We start from the raw sequence: 20,375 nt of genomic DNA on the forward strand, positions 1-20,375 counted from the left end.
ATTCTACTAGGGGTATATTCTGGCCTGTTACAGTGATATTCTCTACAGAAATTATCTTGATTGCTATAACTGATAGGAAACAGAGCTTTCAGAATAGCAGCTACACATCTAGTGGTCATAATATAGTCGACTTGTCCTATAGCTAGAACCGCTGCTGTGCTTTGGGCCTATATTTAGCTACTAATTGCAAAACTGGAAGCAGATACATCTTCATGTTTATCATTACTGACAGAGAGATGTAGAATCAAATAAGGCTTAGATAGAGTGGTTAGACTCTGCATGTGGTTTCAATGATGCAATAAGTGGATCCCATGTCTGTTCATATTGAGAGCAGTTGCACACTAGGTGTCAAGGTCACTCTCCAGGAATATCTTAGGGGCAAGCACAGGGGTATCTTGTTGGAAAGTAGGAATAATCCAGTTCTTACAGATGTCTGCAGATATAGTAACATTACCGTATATGTAGTAAAAACCAAATGGGGTATTATCCTTTATCTCTTACAGTCTTAGAAAAGTTTCTTGTTCTCCTAAGTCATGTGAAGGGAACAAGAGGATGAAATATATTTTTCTGTTTTATAAATAGACTCAGTCTTATTATCTATAGAAAATGCAATAGGTCAAAGCAAGGCATATATGCACATCACATGTGTGGTAACACAACTAGCAACACTAAAGGAATTAGTAGACCTCAGATTCCGAATGGGTTTAGTTGATTGAAAGCTGATCATCCCATTTTTGCAGTACAAAACCTTGAAGATATGGTTACAATCCTGGGCCATTACTCCTACCTTCCTGTAACTGAAACATTAATATCATAAGCTGTTTCGAGCTGTAGTTTCTGATTCCGGTTTTACAGAGGACATCTATGGGTAACCGATGTCATCTATCAGATGCTGAACAAACTGCAGCTGCAATTCTATCAGTCTAATGTAAGGCCACACCATCTTAATTTTATGGATGACATCCTCTGGAGTCCCCAAAACTAATGCGAGAGAGCGAGAAAAAAAAAAATCTAGCAAAAAAAAAAATGATAAACCGGAGGACTACATAGCTGGAATTGCGAATTAAACCACAGAACACAGTGTAAAAAACAAACTAGTTTTTATTTGTTGGAATTAGCTCATATCAAAGTGCTTTTAACATGGATGATGCCTGGTTTAAAGACCCATATGTAACATTTGGCCGTTCAAAGAAAAACAAAACAAAATGTGTTTGGCTGTGTTCACAACATCACGCCTTCAGTCAGAGCAAAACATCAAACTCTGTAGGCAACCCGGCCAGAGATAATATCATTCAGTTCAATACAGACATGTACACTTATAGTGTTGTCATATCATTAACAAAATACTACTGGGCTCATGAGGGGCGGCGCCCTCTTCAAATCACTCCAAGTCACATACATAACAGTTGTGTTGGACAATGTGAGTGTATATAGTGTATTACGACAAGCCAGCTCAATTCTGCCCCTTTGCGGCAATATGAGTCTACAAGTTTCGGAGCCTCTTTGGAGGTGATTTTTTTTTTTTTTTGAGAACAGGCGAAAATCAATGCTCGCGCGGATGTCATCCATAAAATTGAGTTGGTGTGGCCTAATGAACATAACACACAATGTTATGTAAGATTTGATAAGGAAATGTAAGCGGTTACCTGAAGTCTAGTTCCTTATACTGTCTTAGGTCTGACACAGCCACCAAGTTTCCATGGGAAAACCTGTGTTGTCATGGAAACACACAATTACTATAACTACAGCATCCATGATATGGAAAAAATGATATTTAATCAAATCCCAATTAAGTCAAAACTGCCTGTCATGAATAGCTCAATACTGATAGTCAAGTCACTTTGGAATTAATTGATACACATTTACACATACAAAATGTAGGAATTGTGATCATCATAAAATTAATGTATTATGATATACTGTGCAGGGGTTTTTCTAGAAAAACGGAATAAGAGGGAGCACACACAGGTGAGGGACCGAATTGTATGTGTTTATGGAAGAATCCATTGCTGAGTAAAGGCTGTATGCTGGATATTAAGCTAAAATCAGAATTCGACAAGGGGGTGCTGGGCTGAAACAAGGGGGCGCAGCGCCCCCCTTTCCTGATTTAGATAAACCCCTGCTGTGAAAGGGTGCTCTTACCTGCAGTCCTCTTCAGAAAATCTGCATTTTCCCTCCAGAAAGTATGAGCATGGCAGCATGCTGTTGGTTATGGGGTTACAGAAAATCACTCTCACCTGCAGAAAACAAGGAGGCACGCTTTAGCTGCAGCTTGACACATAATAGCTGCAAGGAAGAGGAACATTCAGAACAAGCAATGAACACTGTTTCTACAACAGTAGTAATTTGCAAATGTACTTTCTTCTGTATGGAAATTTGCACAGAGGCAAATACTAGTAATAGATGGAAGCACTTCTGCAGCCCCTACCAGTAGGATAAGATATCAGATCAAACCCAAACCTTGTGACTCATAAGCAGGACCTCTACAGGCTGGATCATATCACACTAATTCAAACATTAACTTGAGGCATACAAGATTGATCAAGGAATAAGACATTTCAAATTTTTAGATCTTGTGCCATATTGAAGTAAATTGCAATATGCAGCAGCCACTTACTCTTGCGAACTCTACTTCCTGAGTGAAAGGCTCCGCCCCGAGAATGATGGCATTGTGGTACTGTAGAACACCCCAGTCCGTGGTGAAGGGAGCACAACACTTCATCCCGGTGATGTCAGTGTCGGGGTCGTCATCGTCTTCACCCGAGGAACTGGAATCATCTCCGCAGAGCGCTGCTGTCTGTGATGGAGAGGCTCCAGATCCAGAGGGCCCAGCCTCTCCTGATATTGCTTTCTGTTGATATATTTAGAAAAAACATGTATGCATGAAATATGAGTTATGTTCCCAACCCATGGCCATCCTTCATTCAGTGTTGACTTTGTACTTTATACGAATGGAAAGCCTGTTCCCTTCCATTCACAATGATGACCTACTTGTGATGATATTGGTGAAATGACATATCACATGGTGAAGTCTCAAGTGAGAAAAACAAGCAAATTTTTGTTACAGGATTTTCTACTGTTTTTCCAGGTAATTATCTGATTGGCAGGCATTGCACGGAATCATTAGCAATTTGTTGAAGGGTTTTACATGAACCTGAAATGCTGCAAACTCATCATCCATAGAGTCCTGTGTGTTCTCCGCCGTTGGAGGATCAGAGCTGCTCCCTGTTGCACCAGTACTGGACTCCCCTCCAGCAGTGTCTGATGAAGACTCCAGCATACCAAGCAGCTTACTCTTCCTGATGGACAGTAGGCTCTCTAGTAGTAGAAGATACAAAATTGGGAAATGTCAAATATTGGGAAACAGTTGCTAACGACATTGCTATTCAAAGAAACGCATCAAAGACCACAACTGTCTTTAGCCTGGGCGCTATCCTATTTACTAGTAGCTTACAGGAGCTCCCATCTTTTTTGAGGGAGCGATTATGAGAGCCCCGGTAAACCGAATAGGATGGCACCCGGACTAGACTGTCTTGATCTTAGCTTCCCAACATCTGGTAGTTGAGAGGCTTTCACAATCACCTATATCATTTTGGAAAAGTATCATATAGACTCTACTTTGTTCTAAATAAAGTAGTTTGGTACATATATCACAGGTTTTAATGATAATGCTCATGCACAGAACAGAAAGAATAGAAGTCCTGCATACCCTCTGAAAGTGTGATGAGCTCTTCCAGGTCATGTTTTAGCTGGACCAGCTCCTCCATTCCTTCTGTACCACCAGAGAGGGCAACCTCCACTTGGGACAGCTGTAATGATAAATTACAAAGATACATCATACTGAACAGTGCTTGGCAACAGATATCGCTAAACAAAGTACTGGGTTTAGCTTGGTTCAGTTATGAGTCAATTGTCTCTCTAAGTATTCAACCAGTAAATTATGTTACACTTTCAGCCTACTAGTAGCGGTAACAGGTCAACTCGCCCCAAGTCCAACTCGCCCCAAAAATTTACTACCAACTCGCCCCAAATTAGAACTTATCAAAATTGGTTTCATATGCATATATCCCACTTCTAAATATTGATTGAAATGCTTAGAAAGCCTTGTGACTCTAATTTCAACTTTCTCTTCTTTGGTCGGCATTTAACGCCGATTGATGCAGGAAGCGCCGGCGGGCCGTGTTGCAAGTCGGCCCGCCGGGTTCACCGGGACCTGCGCCTGCTCACAGTAATCTCAAGCATGGCTGACTGCTGGCTCAAGTTATTATTGAAGTTCATGCTCCAAGATTCTTAGTTTCCTAGCACATAGACCTCAGCAGTCTTTTGGATCGCCATATGCTTGAGACTAGAGCTAGCGGCCGTGCACGGTGTCATGGCGGGCGGACATGCCGACCGGGTCCGCCAGCGAATACTGAACGCGAGTACTTTGCAAATACTGTACGTCAAAAAAAGTTAAATTTAAGTCAGAAGGTTTTGTTAGCATGTAAAGTAATATTCATGCATATAAAACTAGTATAAAACCAATTTTGATAAGTTCTAATTTGGGGCGAGTTGGTAGTAAATAGTTGGGGCGAGTTGGACTTGGGGCGAGTTGACTAGGATTCCTAGTAGCCTGTACTACTAGGCTGTAGGACCTCAAGCTCAGCAAAGGTGGTGGAATTCAGGCAAATCAGCAAGTAAGAACTAGTTGATGAATGAATGACATCGACAAGGTTCATTTGTTGGGGTGCAGATTTGACTTTTATTTCTACCATTTTTAGTATACCTTATGAGGTAACGTCATGCATCTGCACCTTACTTTATGCAAAAATGTCAAGTTGAAATACATTTCTGTAGCTCTGATCGCAGTAACGTTAAGCTTTGGGCTGTGTGATGGTGTTTATATGGAGAATATTTATTAGCGTGCCGTATCACTGTCTTTTTCCTGTCACAAACACTGGAATCAGTGGAGCCGTAGTTACGTCTCGATAGTTTCTCATACGGGAACGATCGTCGTCTGCCCCCCTCCCCATCAGACGACGCAAATCTTACTGATACTGCTCCAATGAGAAGAAATCTCACCTGTTCCTTATAATTCTGGATTGACGCCATCAATGTCTCTTCATCCATGATGTAGAAAAATATTTTCACCTTTCCGATCTGAATAATTTTCGATAAATAAAACTTTGGCCCATTTAAAATCTTGAGTAAGGCGCCATCTTAGAAGCGCTGCACGATGGGATCGCTAATCTAGGTGACTACTGTTGACAAATACTCGCCTGATTCAAATGAATAGATTCTTTTCATACAATGCTCCAAAAAGATTATCCTATAGCTGAAGGATCTTTTATTTGTTTCTTCGTGAAATTGCTAACGTATACAGACCTTGTTATTAAACTTTGACCATATTATTAGAAGTATAGTGGAATATTTCTTTCAGGCAATGAAATGTCTGCTTAAGACAGCAACCATCACAAAGATACTGTCAAACCGGAAGTAGCTGTCTGAGTTAGTGACGAGTAAGATCCGCGGCTGTCAGACGTATAACGGGGCCACTGTCCTGCCTTCTGTTGTGAAACAAAATCGTCGGTTTTCACGTGGACCTGATTTTCAGATGGCCAGTTCAACGAACGAGTCGGTACTGACGTTAGAAAAGGCAAGAGGTAAAGAACAAGTTTAGTTCAAGCATTTTACACTGTGAGCGTAACGTTCCGATTATGAACGATCTCCTTTTGAAAGCAAGTCTTTGATTTTATAGACACTCGTATAACTTCACTCAGTTCCTCTCTCTCTCTCTCTCTCTGTGTGTGTGTGTGTGTGTGTGTGTGTGTGTGTGTGTGTGTGTGTGTGTGTGTGTGTTTGTGTTTCTCTGACAAAAATTGTGTATTTTGTATCATGGGTGTGTATTACCATTAGCCATGGCGACTACAGAAAGGGCGTTTTTGCTTGTCCTTCATTATATACTAGCCCGTTCTAGTATATAACTAGCAAGCAAAAATGCTCTTTCTGTAGTCGCCATGGCTAGGGTGTGTATCTCTGTTTGTGTATTTTGTGTATGTCTATGTATTGTGTATGTGTGTTTACGTTTTGTGTATCTGTGTGCATGTGTATTGACTGCGTGTGTGTGTTCAGGCTCAATAAGAAAAGTGTAATACTGCTTTCATTACAGAAGCCCTGAAGGACGTCATCAATGCCTTCACCATTCCGGAGAACATGGCGCGGATGGAGGAGGCGCGGGACCAGGCGGGGAACGACATGATGAAGATGATGCAGATCGTGTTTCCCGTAGCGACACAGATTCAGCAGGAGGTCATACAGAAGTATGGTTTCTCTGCAGATGGAGATGGTAAGCAGAATATGTTTGCTCTCGCAATATCGAATTGGTAAACAGGGGTGCCTAACTTAAAATTCCATAGAATTTCTATGTTTCTTTGTTGTGAATTGTAATTCGTATGAATTCTGTAAATTTTTTATGTATGTATTCCTTAATACTTGTATGAATTCTGTTAAGTACGTATGAAGGCCAAGGCACCCCTGATAAATTGACTGACGATTGAGCATAAATGCATTCAATTTCATACTTGTGTAAGGTTTTTGAATTGTGCCACCAGCAGTGCCACACCTTTGAATTGGTGATGGCCCAGAAAAATACATAACATTGTGTACATGATAACACTACAGGTACTAGTAGATTTATTTCATTCTGTTGCTAGTGGGTAACTGTAACCTAGTTGATAAATCCAGTGATCCCAATGTTACTAGGACACTAAATCATGTTGCTTGGCAACTGAAACACCTTTTATTCCTGATAACCTTTGATCTTAAGAAGTGTACAAAAGTCAGCCTACAGCAGGATATGTTTATTTTTCTGTTGTCATATCAGATGTGGTCTTAAAATTGAGAATACAAAATGTACATTGTTATCTTTCTTAAGGGTTGACTTGACATTTCTTCAGTTCAAGAAGTTGCTTGTGAATGGGAATTTCAATTACAAAGAGTGATTTATGTCTTCTGTTCACTACAAACCATTAACATCTATTTTTGCAAAGGTCAAGTGACTCGACCATACAAGTTTTTGACCATTTCAATCTGATGATACAGGTTGACAATTTGTTTATGAGTGATTCTTATTATACATTGTATATTATCTACCAACACATGACCTTTCATGCTAGATCTAACATTTTGTTCATTATCATTTTTTTCTTTAGGAGCTGTTAAATTTGCAAATGCCATTCGTCAGTATGAGCTGGAGGACCAAGAAATCGCCAACCTGTCCAGCAACCTGAAATCCATGTTTCTGCCCCAGATGGCAACACCCCCCACCCCAGCACAAGATGTTGCAACATCATAGGATAGGACGTATCATTGTCATACAGACAATAGACTGAACAACAAAACCACCTCAATGATGATATGCTGTGGTATTATTGTCTTTTGTCACTAAATGGGTTGAATTTCCAGAAAAAAGTTCTTCTCATTATGGGAATGTAGCAGACATAAGCTATGACACACTGCAGCTCTAGCTGGTGAAAGTCTACATAGAACATTTCTACATCAAATGAATCTTTTATTGAGATGATTGTTATCAGAAAGGGGTGTTGCACTATTGTTGTCATTGTGAATTCCACATGTTTTGTTTCTTTGGTTTGTATTTTGAAATGTTGCAGCATTGTCTCATTTTAGACAATGACAATGTTTTCTAGACAAGTCCAGCAAAGAAAGTAATTTTTTATCCTCGCATGGATTAATTATTTGTATGTCACATTTCAGAAGAATATGACGTGTATACTAATATTTTAGTTTTTATCATGACCTTGTAGTAAGAAATACATATACAGAAGTATCTCATTGCAGTTTTTTCTGTGAGGTCATGAGATACATAGCCTTTGGAGCTGTGAAAAAATGCAGCACACGAAGCACAACTCTGTGATCTACTGTCAGCATTTTGTTAGGATTCTTAGCTTCAATGGCCTTTTTAATGACACTGTACTTCTAAGTTCTACCTATTAAGTATTATTCCAGATTGTAAAAATTAGCCTTAGGTTTGTGACACGTAGTATCTTTATCAAATATCATTTTGTTTGAGGAGTTGTACACTTGGATTTGTATAAAATCTCTTAATCATATGATATTGCACAATGTTATCTATGTGGTATGAGAATGTGAAGTATACCCTTCAGCAGTACATGTCCAAAAATAAAAGCAGAAATACTTAATGATTTGTGTGCTCTTTACAATTCAAGCTTACAGTTTCCAAGACTATCAAAGTGAGAAGTGTCTTTTTGAATAAATTCCGATATTTCAGCTGACCAATGTTTTCTGTACTTTACCTAAATGTATGTTACAGATAAGAGCTCTTTACACAAAGAATCAGTATGTGGTATCTTGTACTATTGACATAATTGCTCTAGACTCATAGTTATCATTGTTATAATAAAGAAGCTTTTCCACACAGTTTGTTTGATTCACAACTTAATAAGATATCTTCCATTCTTTAGCAGAACCATTCTTTAGCTGCAACAATTGGCCAGACTTTCTGTATTAGGGAATGCTTAAATTATGTGACTTAAGGAGTCAGTATCCTATCATGATATTTTGCAACAATTCCTACCACCATGCATACCTTACCTACATGTATGAATTATAGAAGAATTTCCAAGCTATAGAATAAGGAAGCTTAATCACACTTTTTTGATTTGATGTTCACTTCACATAGTGACACTTATTTAAGTATTTTTCCCAGTCAATGACAAGCCAATTGCTTGAAACAATCTAACTATACAGCAGGTAGATAATGCAGGCTTGGTAACTTTAACAAAGTGCTTAATGAATGGATACAGTCAGGTATTATGTCCTAACACAGTGGAGTGGTGAAACCTTCTTTACTTGATTGTCATAAGTGTCAATCTGGATGTTTCCAGGATTGCTGATGACAAAAAGTTGCTGTTGTACTGGAGTTTCAGGAAGGGATCAGGGGTACCTACAGTTTGTATGAAATTCATATGAATTTTAGTTAGAACACGCGCATTGATATGAAAAAAATGACGGATTTTATAAAAATTCAAATGTTTCCTTGGGTTTTTAGCTACTAGTAGCGTTCCTTTATCAGTTTGTATGCTTTGAGTAGAAGTTTGAATTAATTTAAAAGAACCTATTTGGATACATGTACTTAGGCACCCCTGGAGACTGTGTTGTATGCCATCCACTATAATGGAAGAGTTATTTCTGCTTGGTGTCCTGTATGTACTGGTCGACCACCTCCTCCAGGATGTTGAGAGGTACAGAGCCACAGCCCAGCACAGCAGCATGGAACTCATGGACATCAAACTTAGAACCTGAAAATGTACAACTGATTAGCAGGGGAAGAAGTCTTATCAATGCTACATATGCTATGTGAATTAACAGAACGAAAGCTAGATCTAGATTGGCAAAAGTTCTGAAACATGTATCATTAAAAATAGAGTAAGTTGTAGTTGCAACACCACATATACAAACTAGTCATTTGCTCTTTCCAAAAAGGATTCGCATGGCTCGACAATAAATCTGAAATGGTCCAACATAATGAGTGCCTACCCAGTTCTGTTTTTGCCTTTTCTCGCAGCTCCTGGATCTTCCTCATCCCAATCTTGTAGGCACAGGCCTGGGCAGGTAAAAAGAACCATTGTTATTTATACACTTAGCTGCTAAGTGTAATCATTGCATGACTTTTCAGCCTATATAAAAAAAGTCTAATCCCTGTCAGGTCTTGGCCAAACGTGTTGCAGAAATATTCCAGAAACAAAAGGGACACAAAAAGAATTGTTACACTTGCTCTGTACAGTACATCACCATTTCTGCAAGCCTGATTTAAGCGTTTACGTTGAGAATACACAACATGTATTATGATAATATGAGGTGAAAACATTGTGTTTACCTACAGATAAATGTGGCCTGGTGATCTAAATGTCATGATCATGTCTCAATGATTTATGCAACAATAAATGTAAGACCATCCTCTGATGCTTAGTATAGGAATCTGAGAAATGCAGTACAGGAAACTGCAAAGACTCACCTGTCCTGGCCAAGTGATGTACCTGTTGACTTCAATCTCGATGTGTTTTGGGGACACAGCAGAATTTTCCTTCATGTACTGAACAGCTCGCTCCTTGGACCAGCTGGAAGAGTGAGCAACATTGTTTAATCACAATGCTGTTATGATAGCGTTTCGACCTTTTTTAAATTGAGGTAGTGCACATGATATTAAAGGACACATCATATAAAAAGAAACAACAGTCCCATTTCTAATCGAACTGGCCTACTTGTCTTAAGCTTGATTGATTGATTGGATCTTCAAATCTTCAACTTCAACTTGGTTTACCCCCAGATAACCCCGCGAGGGGCAAAGTAGGGGGGGAGGAGGTCCCAGGCTAAGGCGGGCAGGCCTCCAGCCTGGCGCGGTATGACTCAACGGTGGGAGCCGTAACAACCGCGCCAGGCAGGGCGTTCCACTTGGGGATTGTGCGGGGAAAGTATGAATATTTGTAAGAGTCTGTCCGGGCGTTATGTGGTTGAAATTTGAGCGTGTGGCTCCCCCAGGACTTTATTCTGACTTTATTCATATGATATCAACATCACTTCCTTCCTGACAAACCTTAAACTTTTCTTCATCTACTACGTTGTTTTCTAGTTTGTAGACAAAATATGAACATGAACAGATCTTACCCCATGACATGCATGCCTGTATCCACCACCAGTCTGCAGGCTCTCATAATCTCAAAGGACAGGTGGCCAAACCTTAATAGAAAAAAGGGATACATTAGCATATGTTAGTCACAAGTCTTTTGATATATGGAGCATGCCTGTAAAGGATTAACACAGGTAATTGAACAAATGTGAACAAATATGTATAAAACTTTCCTTACAGAGAATAAGGGTCCTGATAGAGTCCCATCTCCTTCCCAAGGTACTCACAGTACAGTCCCCAGCCCTGGAAAACAACACAAAGTTAGTGGTGTAAATGGCATTGCGCTGACATTCAAAAGGTCTTTCTGTTGGAATAGTAATATCTATTTGTACAGGAATATATATACTGTATAAGCAGCAGAGAATGTTACAGCAGAGGGAATACACAGATAGACAGTTACACAAGAATAGCCATTCAAGCTGCCTAGATCAAGGGAGAAAGGCAAAAGGACGTTTTAGAAAAGAACAGCTACGTTGGCTTAGGTTAGCTTTCTCAGAGTGCATTTTCTAGTCTATAATGTCAGAGTTATCAATGCTATCCTCACCTCCATGAAGGCAGTGTACATGGCAAACCTGCCTGGGGCCTCGTAGTACCGCCGGTCTTCAAAGAAACGCCTCAAGCTCGGCAAGTTCCTCTGGTTAAGGGAGTAGCAAGCCTGCATCAAAAGACATAGTTAAGGTACAGTATATTAGCCTGCAGAATATAGCACTTGAAAATAGACAATTCTTGTATATACTAGTATATAGAAACTAAACATGACTTTAACCCACCTGTAGGTGGTGTCCTGGTTCCCCCTCATGGAGGCTCAGGGTCATCATCTCATATTTGGGGCTATAAAAATAATAAAGATTGCAGTGCTGTGAGGAACTTCCTGTCAAAATATTACAAATGATACCTAAAAAGTCTCAGGACAGTGGAATAGATGCGAAAATAAATCTGCTTAATTTCAAATGAACATTTGTAGCATCAATGGGAAAACTGTCCAAAGCAAAACTTGCACAGAGTTGTATCAGAGAAGGCAACATTTTCATCTACTGCAGCCCGTACTTGCTTCTGACGTCTGAACAGTTGACATAGAAGATCCCTGGACGACTCCCATCATCACTAGGTGCCAGGTAGAATGCTGCGGGACTGTTTGCCATGCTGGGTGGGGCAGGTGTCACACTAGAACAGAAAAACAATTTTAATATCCCTGCAGTGCTTGATGTGTCATGAACAAAACCATTTGCATTGAAAGAATGTGCTGAGATAACGAACAAAGTGTAGTCTTTGCAGTGGTGTGAAAGAGTTTCTTCCGATCTGAAAAGAGACAGATTGACGTGTGAGAGAAAAATTGTATGACGTCCAGCCACTCTATCATTAGTTAGACAAGCCTGGTATTCACTCCTATTTTTGCTCCGTTTTTCATACAGGAACAGGCTAGGGCTACAGGTCCTGAGCTACGGGTACAGGATAGGGCTACCTTGGAGAGAAAATGGGGATGGATAACAGGTTACACTGTTAATTTTCATTTAGGGAGGAAAGTTTCTACATACCTGAGCTCATTGTCTGGAATGTCGTTGAAGAGCTGCGGAAGCTTTGGACGGATTTTGTTGCTCACAATATCCTTAAAACCATTCAGTAGTTCTTCCTGTTGAATTAATGCATTTTCTTGGTGAACTTGATTTAAGTCTATCATCTACTGAAAATAGGACTCAAGAGACATACTGGAGCTCATGATTTGGGCAAGGCATGGAATATATATAGCTACGGGATTTTGCCTAACAGACCTTTAACATGTGCACAAAAAGTGCACAAAAAGTTCTACATCTTGTCACATTTCCGAAGTCAGCAAAGTGCCTCATAGCTTCCACTTTCAAAACACCCGTGAGCATACATTTCTGTGTACATGGAAAACTCCATTGAGATCATCCTCTTCCCAACTATTTACTTAATGTACTTCCAAAAGTTTACAAGGAAAAAAACTTTTCCTGAACTATCAAAACTGTGTGTTAATGTGCTATTTGTAAAGCAGACATCAAGTTCAGAATAGGAGTCCAGTTTTCCCGCTCACCTCTGATGGGTAGTAGAAGCTGTCATCTTTGCGAAGATGTTCCAGGAAGTCTTTAAACTCTCCTGAAAATCCCACCTGTTCCATAACCTGAAAACAATAGATATATGTTAGCAGAAAACAGAAATATCTTACCATTCATTCCTCATTTCTTAATGTCCATGCAGCTTTTACATTACTACTTCTCCCTACAAAAGTTGGATGGATGGTTCAAACTACAGTAACTATTCCTAGCAAGTACCCAGAATGTGATGTGCATACGCAAGACTCCAGGCAATCAGCCTGGCTGGTGAATTACATATGATTATCAATAACTAGTGAATAAAGCAACTGTCAATAACAACTAGACACCATTCAACCCTTGATTGGCATGGTACCTCTTTTGCAAATTGTTATCAGGCATGTCCGGCCTAGTTACAATTGCTCAACTCATCACAGTGACTATATTTGATGAAATTTTTTTCCAATATTCCGTCCACTGCATAATGTTTTTTCCCATACATCTGTATGAAAACTATCTATGTTTATAGAGAGAGGTGAATACAGCCTTATACACACTGATGTAGATTTGTATTGGGTATGTACTACTGATCATCCTGTACCTTCTGCATCTCAGCCCGGATCCTAGCCACCTCCTCCAGCCCTGTCTCGTGTACTTGTTGTGCCGTCATGTCACACGTGATGTGGAACCTCAGCACAGCCTCGTAGTGGGCCGTACCATCCGGCAGGGAGGAGCAGCCTATGGAAGGACGGCAGGCTGGGATGTACTCCTGGAGCAGGCAAACATAGACTCATCTGTGATGCCATACTATCATAGCAGATTCAATTGCCATTGTCTTAGAAAAAACAATGGTCACCAATGCTGTGTATGTCAGTTTTCCGTTTTACAATACAGGGCTTAGACTTATAATCATTACTTGGATGGTATGTCATTTGAAAATTTTACAGGCTGACATTGTCAAGACATACAAGAGAAAAGGCCCTGGATATTGAAAGAAAATACTGCAAAATTCAAGACAGCTTAAGCTGATACCTTCTCTATGAAGTCTTTGATTTTCTGGAATGCCGGAAACACCTGGTCTTGTATCAAGGCTCTACCCTCAGCCTGCAGTTTGGAACTGTGAAGGTGGCAAAACAAATTATGATGTACATGTCTTATACTGCGTATCTAATGCACATGCTCATATTTGGGTACCTTAGGTATATGAGTTAACTAACCTACATTATTATGTTTTAAAGAGTGTATGTACAGAAGATATATGTATGGTGCATGATCTCATGTTTAATCTTGGAACAGAATAAATACCAAAAAAAAAGGTTTTGTAGCTACAAATGAGTTTTTGCAGATGGCAGATAACAATACCTTACAGTATCTGAAAGAACTTCTACCTGTCAGCATCACCAATGTACCTTTATTATGACCCTTTACAAACAGAGTACCTGCCAAACATACACTGTTTCCGTCCCAAAGGACTCTGGAACTTTCTTCAGAGGCTCGTAGATACCACAGTCTTCTGGTTTCATGTTGACCAGGTCTTGTATTGCATCACCCACACCAATCTGTGGAGAAACACTGATCAATACATATAAATTCAGACAATCCTCCAAAGAAAATCCAATCCAGACTAGACTGGCCGTCATTTGCTTTAAGAGCAAATTCAGGATGTTTCGCCCATACTCCTCATGCAAGAAGTGGGCTGTCCCAAAATAACTCCTGGGCAAATCCAAGTTTCTGCATAATTTATGCAAATGAGGTCCTGATGAGCATAAGTTATGTCCAGGTGCTTTCACCTTTCCTACATGTACCTACATGTTCAAGATGACAGCCGCAGCTTTTACAGTAAGGGGAATACACCATCATGCATAAATTATGCAAATGAGGTCCTCATTAGCATAATTTTTGGCCAGGTGCATTCACCTTTCCTAATGGTACCTACATCTTAAGGATGACATCCGCAGCTGTCACGGTAAGAGAAATGCAAGTTTATGCATGAATTATGCAAATGAGGTCCTCATTAGCATAATTCATCGCCAGGTGTGATCACCTGTGCTAACGGTACGTACATGTCAAATCTGACATCTGCAGCTGTCACGGTAAGGGAATGACAAGTTTACGCATAAATCATGCAAATGAGGTCGTCATTAGCATAATTTATGGCCTGGTGTGTTCGCCTTTCCTAAAGGTACCTACATCTCAAAGATGACATCCGCAGCTTTTACGGTAAGGGACAGACAACTTCATGCATCGATTATGCAAATTAGGTCCTCATTAGCATAATTTATGGCCTGGTGTGTTCGCCTCTCCTAAAGGTACCTACATCTCAAAGATGACATCCGCAGCTTTTACGGTAAGGGACAGACAACTTCATGCATCGATTATGCAAATTAGGTCCTCATTAGCATAATTTATGGCCAGGTGTGTTTGCCTTTCCTAAAGGTACCTACATCTCAAAGATGACATCCGCAGCATTAACGGTGAGGGACATACAACTTTATGCATACATTATGCGAATTAGGTCCTCATTAGCATAAGTAATTGTCAGGTGTAGTCACCTTTCCTGTAGGTACCTACATCTCAAATATAACATCCGTACCATGTAACATAAGGTACATATAACTTTCTGTAATACCATTAGTAGAGGTACCCCCTGACATCTGCTTGGTTTTAAGTCCCAGACAGGGAAAGTGTAGGAGGGCTTATGTTACAGTATGACCTACTTCTTGCTGGCCCCAACAGAAAATAACCAAAAATTGCATCAAAAAATTGCAAAATAAATCATTTTCAAGTAGTGTATGCCAAAAAAAATAATGGGGTCCTTTGGGTAAATATCCAATGCACAACTAAACAAAATTTCAGGTCCTCAGGTTTCAACACCACGGCACTGGAGGCCATCATGTGCGACTTTTGTGTGAAAATGACCAAAAAACCTCCATAAAATCATTTTAAAAACTTATATCAAAGAAATTTTAAAAGGGTCTGGGGGTATACACGTACTCTACCTGCATACCAAATTTCAGCTAATTTGGTCGACGGACCACCGAGAAGAAGCGATTTGAAGATTTGACAGGAGAAGAAGAAGAAGAAGGAGAAGAAGAAACCTGACAAAAACAATATGTTTCGTTGGCGAAACATAATAATATCATTTCTAAATAGGAAGATATTTTACAATAGTCTCCCCCCTTCTACACAAAGCTGTTGCCATTTCCACATGCCTGTTACTTTAATTTTCAACAGTATTGGCAAGTCTTGAAAGACATGCTATTCAGAAGCTTCGATATGTCAATTGGAAGGTTCATTTAAATATTTACATTTTGATACACAAATGTTAAATGTAGTTTGATGTACTGTGTGAGAGTAGATCAAATGTGTTGTTTGAATAATTGCCTTGGGAAGTGTTAGTGCTTTACCATGCTGAACTGATGATAAGTTCTTCCTTCTGCAATGCCTTGTTTCATCAGGTTGATCATCTCTGTTGCCTGGAATTATAATATTATAATACATCTGTTGCATCATTAAGCACTATACTGTACTTAAGTGTGGCACCACATTTGTAATCGTACACTGCTTCACTTCCACTAACACTTATTGGTATCAGACCATACTGTAAATGCAGAAATGTTCACGGGGATTTAATTTTGCGGTAAGGAGAAAATCGAATGTTTTCGCAGTGTTTTTTAGTTCACGTTTGAAACAATATAGTAGTGCTACAGTCACACAATAGAATGGCTTTTTGCAGCGGTTTTACGTTTGCGGTAAAGAGTTCACTGCAAAAACTGTGAACATAAAACCACCACAAAGATTTCTACATTTACGGTATTTTGTTTTTAAATGTAAGGAAATCTACAACTGATCATGTACTCATATGTGCAATATTTTTGTTTTCAAGACAGAGAAACAAAAAAGCGGACAAATCCGAGAGCAGATCAAAGTGATGTAGCCTCATATATATATACTAGTATTATATGTAGCAATAACATTTGATAAGTAATGAGTACGATTAAGGATTTTGAGCAATGTTTGTTTCAATAATGACATTTCTTCACTGACCTGAGTAGGGAATGCCTTGAGCCTGGAGAAGTACATGTCATAGTCCTGTTTGCTGTTGAACTTCATGAAGGAGATCAGTCGCTCAAACTCTACATGTGGACCCTCCATAGTGTTGATGGGGTACAGATGGCTGTGGAGTTTCCAATCAGAAATTGTAAGCATTAGAAATAATGCAAAAGGTATCATTTTTAGACTGCTAGGGCTCTAGTGTGTCTGTTTACCTGATTTCCAAAAACCTGTATCTGTACAGCCGGCATAACCGCCCTTCGGCTTAATAGATTCGTAGGCACATGACGCTGCAGCAGCTGGCTATATTATTACACTAACCTTTGCAACATACAGACTGACATTTTGACAGATCATCAATGAAAGGAGAAACTTGTCATACTACAATATAACAGATATTCAAATGTTACGTAGAAAGCACTTACGGACTGAACTTGATGCCATCCAGGTAAGTCTGGATCTCAGTCTTGAGCAGCCTCAGACTCAGTTTCTCCTCAGCAGTAGCACCGCTGTCATCGCAGTCTTGGACTGTCGTCAGGAACTTCTCACAGAACACCTATCAGAATTTATACCGAAGTTGAGGAAATTTCAGGAACCTTGGGAAGCCTAAGTATTACATGTATGCTGAATTCAGGAAGGCCAGTAAATAATAAAATGTCAGTAATAAAAATGAAATTATATAGCTTTCCCTATGAATCAAGGGAAATGAATACATTGTTTGCCTATGCCTTACAGTACCCCTAGCAAGCTATCCTTTTCCCAATCACACAATACTGCCGATTGATTTATATTCATGAGAGGTCGTCCTTACTGATTTATATAGCTCCAAAATATCCAGGATTATTCAGAACACACAAAACCTGAAGGTTTTCTCCAATACACTGCACAATTGCAATATTCTAGTAGGACAAAAGTAGGACGAAATTTGAGCTTGTCAAAAACGAACTGTCTGCTGTGACGTTAGAATATCAATATTTTGAGTCGCGGCACGAACACCTGAGGAAACATGCCACGCCCCCTGACCCAGGTCTGACCCTATCTCAGCTCTGCAACCCTAAACCCGAGAAATTGACGTCAGAGTGGCTAAACTGTACAAGTCACACATCGCAACCCATGAGTATGAGAAGACAATATGCCAAAATTTGCAACAAGTGTGATATCTAGTTGTTATAGTTCATGAATAATTTGAATGGTTCATATTTTAGCAGGCGGAAGTGAAAGTTGTTGCCACGCACCGCAAACATATGGCAAGTTCTGTACGACTCACCATGCGTTTCTCGTAAGCCTGCGGCTTGTGTGAATCCAGCAGGTGGTCGTACGTGTGGCAGCCCGTGGAGGTGGCGAACTCCGGGCTCTCGCGCATCCTCCACTGCCAGAACTCCTCACACAGCTCCGCGATACGGTTCCCTGCAGACGCCATGTTTGTCCCGCCTGGTGGATTGTGGGTAGCCTTTTAAATGGTCTGTCCTGGTGGCGGGAAATTCAAGTTTGCGACATAAAATCAAAACTACCCAAGAAAACTACTCGGGGGACCGATAGAATTTGGTCCATGTCGGCAGATGGCAACTATAGACAGGATTCGTAATGCTTGTGACAATGGGAAGAATTATCTAAGGAACCACCAAACCTCAACCTTGATCTCAAAAAGCAAAAAGTCACAAAAATCCCTTAGCACTAAACAAGGAGGTTATATGACGCTATAGTCTATATAACCTCCTTGCACTAAAGCATGGCAAATAGAGTACAACTACCCAAAAGCCTATTTCAGAAGAAAAAGAGGTTTGCTCTCAAAGCGCATGTAACGTTATTCATGTATTTAGCATTTTTGCTTCTATTTGATATAACGTTAGGACAAGGTGGCCACTCTTGTTAGAATAGCTGCAAAATACACCAGAAACAAACAAGAAACAAATCAAGTTACTGTCAGCCACTCCTGTGTACTGAATTTTATATCATCAACCATTTCTGCAATGTTGAAGTATGTCGCTGGTCGGCGCTGACTACCGTGTTTTGGTTTCTCTCTCGACCCGGAAGTACGTCATTCCGTTCCACGGTCATTTCCGGCCTTGGCAAAAGAGGCGGAAATCGGCAATCACTGGGGCTCGGGCGACGTACACACGACTTTCGGGCTTGTTTAGACAGCAGTAGCTCATTTGTGAAGACCGTCTGGGACAACTATGAGCCTCTTCATACAGAGATAACTTCAATCGGACGCTTGATGGGACGTAAAATGTCGGGGAAAGGCAGCGACAAGCATGGTAAGTCGGAACACACGCGCTGGGCCACTGTCCCTGGTGTGTTACCCTGGTTGTCACTCTGTACTTGGTCGACGTGATCGTAATGCCTTCCATCGCATACCGCTGGGTTTTCCCGAATTCCGTGTTGTTGTTGAAACTGATCTAGACTTCTCTGTTTCTCTAAGATCGTCTGACTTACCCTGGATATCCCCTTTGGTGTCTCGCTTTCTTATTTTGGACTGGTCGCAGACTGAAAGTCTCGCGTGTTTCCTTTTTCTTTTCTTGTTGCGGAAGTTTCTTGTGGCCAAGCCTGTGTGGGTTCCCCCGTGTTTTACGTGCAGAAAACCCCAAGGTTCTCCACAGGAAGCTCTACAGCACACGCGGCCACCCCTCCCCATACCTCCCCTCAAGCACAGGTAGAGAGATCAAAGAGACACTAAGTCTACATTTCCTGATTAGCTTTGTTTGGACATTTGATTCTGATGAAAGAGTCTTTTTTTGTCCTTGCAAAATACTTTAAAGGGGAGGGGGGCTTCTAAAGGGACCTGAAACTTAAGATGCGCAGATAGAATCGCAAACTTCTCAAGAATTCTTCTAAACAATCACTTAGTAACACCAGAAAATACAGTAGAGTGTAGGTGGAGTCTAAGTAGCCTTGTAACAGTGCCCTCCACTTGTGAAAGAGATGTTTACACAGCCAAATAGACGTGTTTGTATACAAAGAGCATGGGCGTATCTGTTAATCGTGGTAAAAGACGAACTTAACTAATGTGTTTCCAAGTTACAAAACTGTTTGAAACATCCATTTTGCTCAGGGTATCCACGTTAAGTTTCTGGTAGCTGTAACGTTACTACTTGTATAAAGAATGTTGTACGTTCAGTTCGAGATCCCCTTTCCCTAATGCAAAATAACACAAATAATGTTACCACAGGAATAATTCTTTGTTGACAGAAGTCGTAAGCTGCATGCACATAACCCTAAACCAACAGTTGAACTCCTGGAAAACAGATATTCCTGCTCTCTTCCAAGAATCAGAAAGAGGAAATACTTTGAATCATCAAAACAGAAAGAGGAATATCAAGTTTCCCAGAATTTCTTTAGGAGAAGAAGAAACGCAGTCGTGTTGAAAGAATGAGGAAGTTGTGCTACAGATGGGATTTCTCTGGTATATCCCACAAAGTCAGAAACCAGAAACAATATGTCTTAGGAAGTTCTGTTTTTGTTGTACTACTTGTGTCCAAAAGGGAATTAACTCGTAGAATGTTTCCATTGTCAACATAAATGATAAGCTGAAGAAAGGGACTTTTTCATACCGTAACATTATTGAT

General features: G+C 40.2%; 3 protein-coding genes across 3 annotated transcripts in view; 1 reads left to right on the plus strand and 2 right to left on the minus strand.

The window, feature by feature from the left end:
- The window catches only part of LOC136441760 (zinc finger CCCH-type with G patch domain-containing protein-like), a 98,097-nt gene extending 92,853 nt beyond the window's left edge, over positions 1-5,244 (minus strand). The window contains exons 1-6 of the mRNA XM_066438223.1: positions 5,062-5,244; positions 3,710-3,809; positions 3,155-3,318; positions 2,618-2,851; positions 2,143-2,237; positions 1,647-1,709 (exon numbers count right to left, since the gene is read on the minus strand). Of these exons, the coding sequence (XP_066294320.1) occupies positions 1,647-1,709; positions 2,143-2,237; positions 2,618-2,851; positions 3,155-3,318; positions 3,710-3,809; positions 5,062-5,109 (704 nt within the window). The 5' untranslated portion in view covers positions 5,110-5,244. The remainder of the gene's footprint in view (positions 1-1,646; positions 1,710-2,142; positions 2,238-2,617; positions 2,852-3,154; positions 3,319-3,709; positions 3,810-5,061) is intronic.
- Positions 5,245-5,447: 203 nt separating this feature from the next.
- LOC136441777 (protein C10-like) lies at positions 5,448-8,196 on the plus strand. Its single transcript, XM_066438254.1, has 3 exons — positions 5,448-5,642; positions 6,149-6,325; positions 7,191-8,196. Exons 1-3 carry the CDS (start codon positions 5,594-5,596, stop codon positions 7,331-7,333), a joined length of 369 nt encoding a protein of 122 aa, XP_066294351.1. The 5' UTR covers positions 5,448-5,593; the 3' UTR covers positions 7,334-8,196.
- On the minus strand, positions 7,906-18,282 carry LOC136441759 (uncharacterized). The gene is made up of 17 exons (XM_066438221.1): positions 18,077-18,282; positions 17,235-17,365; positions 16,804-16,933; positions 16,164-16,232; positions 14,209-14,315; positions 13,789-13,873; positions 13,358-13,525; positions 12,759-12,845; positions 12,241-12,335; positions 11,753-11,869; positions 11,476-11,536; positions 11,250-11,360; positions 10,884-10,948; positions 10,684-10,755; positions 10,034-10,136; positions 9,556-9,622; positions 7,906-9,317 (listed from the first exon to the last, which is right to left on the minus strand). Exons 1-17 carry the CDS (start codon positions 18,227-18,229, stop codon positions 9,202-9,204), a joined length of 1,737 nt encoding a protein of 578 aa, XP_066294318.1. The 5' UTR covers positions 18,230-18,282; the 3' UTR covers positions 7,906-9,201.
- Between the last annotated feature and the right edge of the window lie 2,093 nt (positions 18,283-20,375).

The sequence above is a fragment of the Branchiostoma lanceolatum genome, chromosome 9 (assembly GCF_035083965.1).
Source record: "Branchiostoma lanceolatum isolate klBraLanc5 chromosome 9, klBraLanc5.hap2, whole genome shotgun sequence".
Classification (NCBI taxonomy): Eukaryota; Metazoa; Chordata; class Leptocardii; order Amphioxiformes; family Branchiostomatidae; genus Branchiostoma; species Branchiostoma lanceolatum.

Excerpts from the sequence above, each read along its gene's own strand:
- LOC136441777 (XM_066438254.1), top strand. The coding sequence starts at position 5,594 with ATGGCCAGTTCAACGAACGAGTCGGTACTGACGTTAGAAAAGGCAAGA. Across the intron at positions 5,643-6,148 it reads GACGTTAGAAAAGGCAAGAG|AAGCCCTGAAGGACGTCATC; the intron begins GTAAAGAACAAG and ends CTTTCATTACAG. Across the intron at positions 6,326-7,190 it reads TTTCTCTGCAGATGGAGATG|GAGCTGTTAAATTTGCAAAT; the intron begins GTAAGCAGAATA and ends TTTTTTCTTTAG.
- LOC136441759 (XM_066438221.1), bottom strand. The coding sequence starts at position 18,229 with ATGGCGTCTGCAGGGAACCGTATCGCGGAGCTGTGTGAGGAGTTCTGG. Across the intron at positions 14,316-16,163 it reads CTTATCATCAGTTCAGCATG|ATTGGTGTGGGTGATGCAAT; the intron begins GTAAAGCACTAA and ends GTTTCTCCACAG. Across the intron at positions 12,336-12,758 it reads GCTTCTACTACCCATCAGAG|GAAGAACTACTGAATGGTTT; the intron begins GTGAGCGGGAAA and ends TTAATTCAACAG.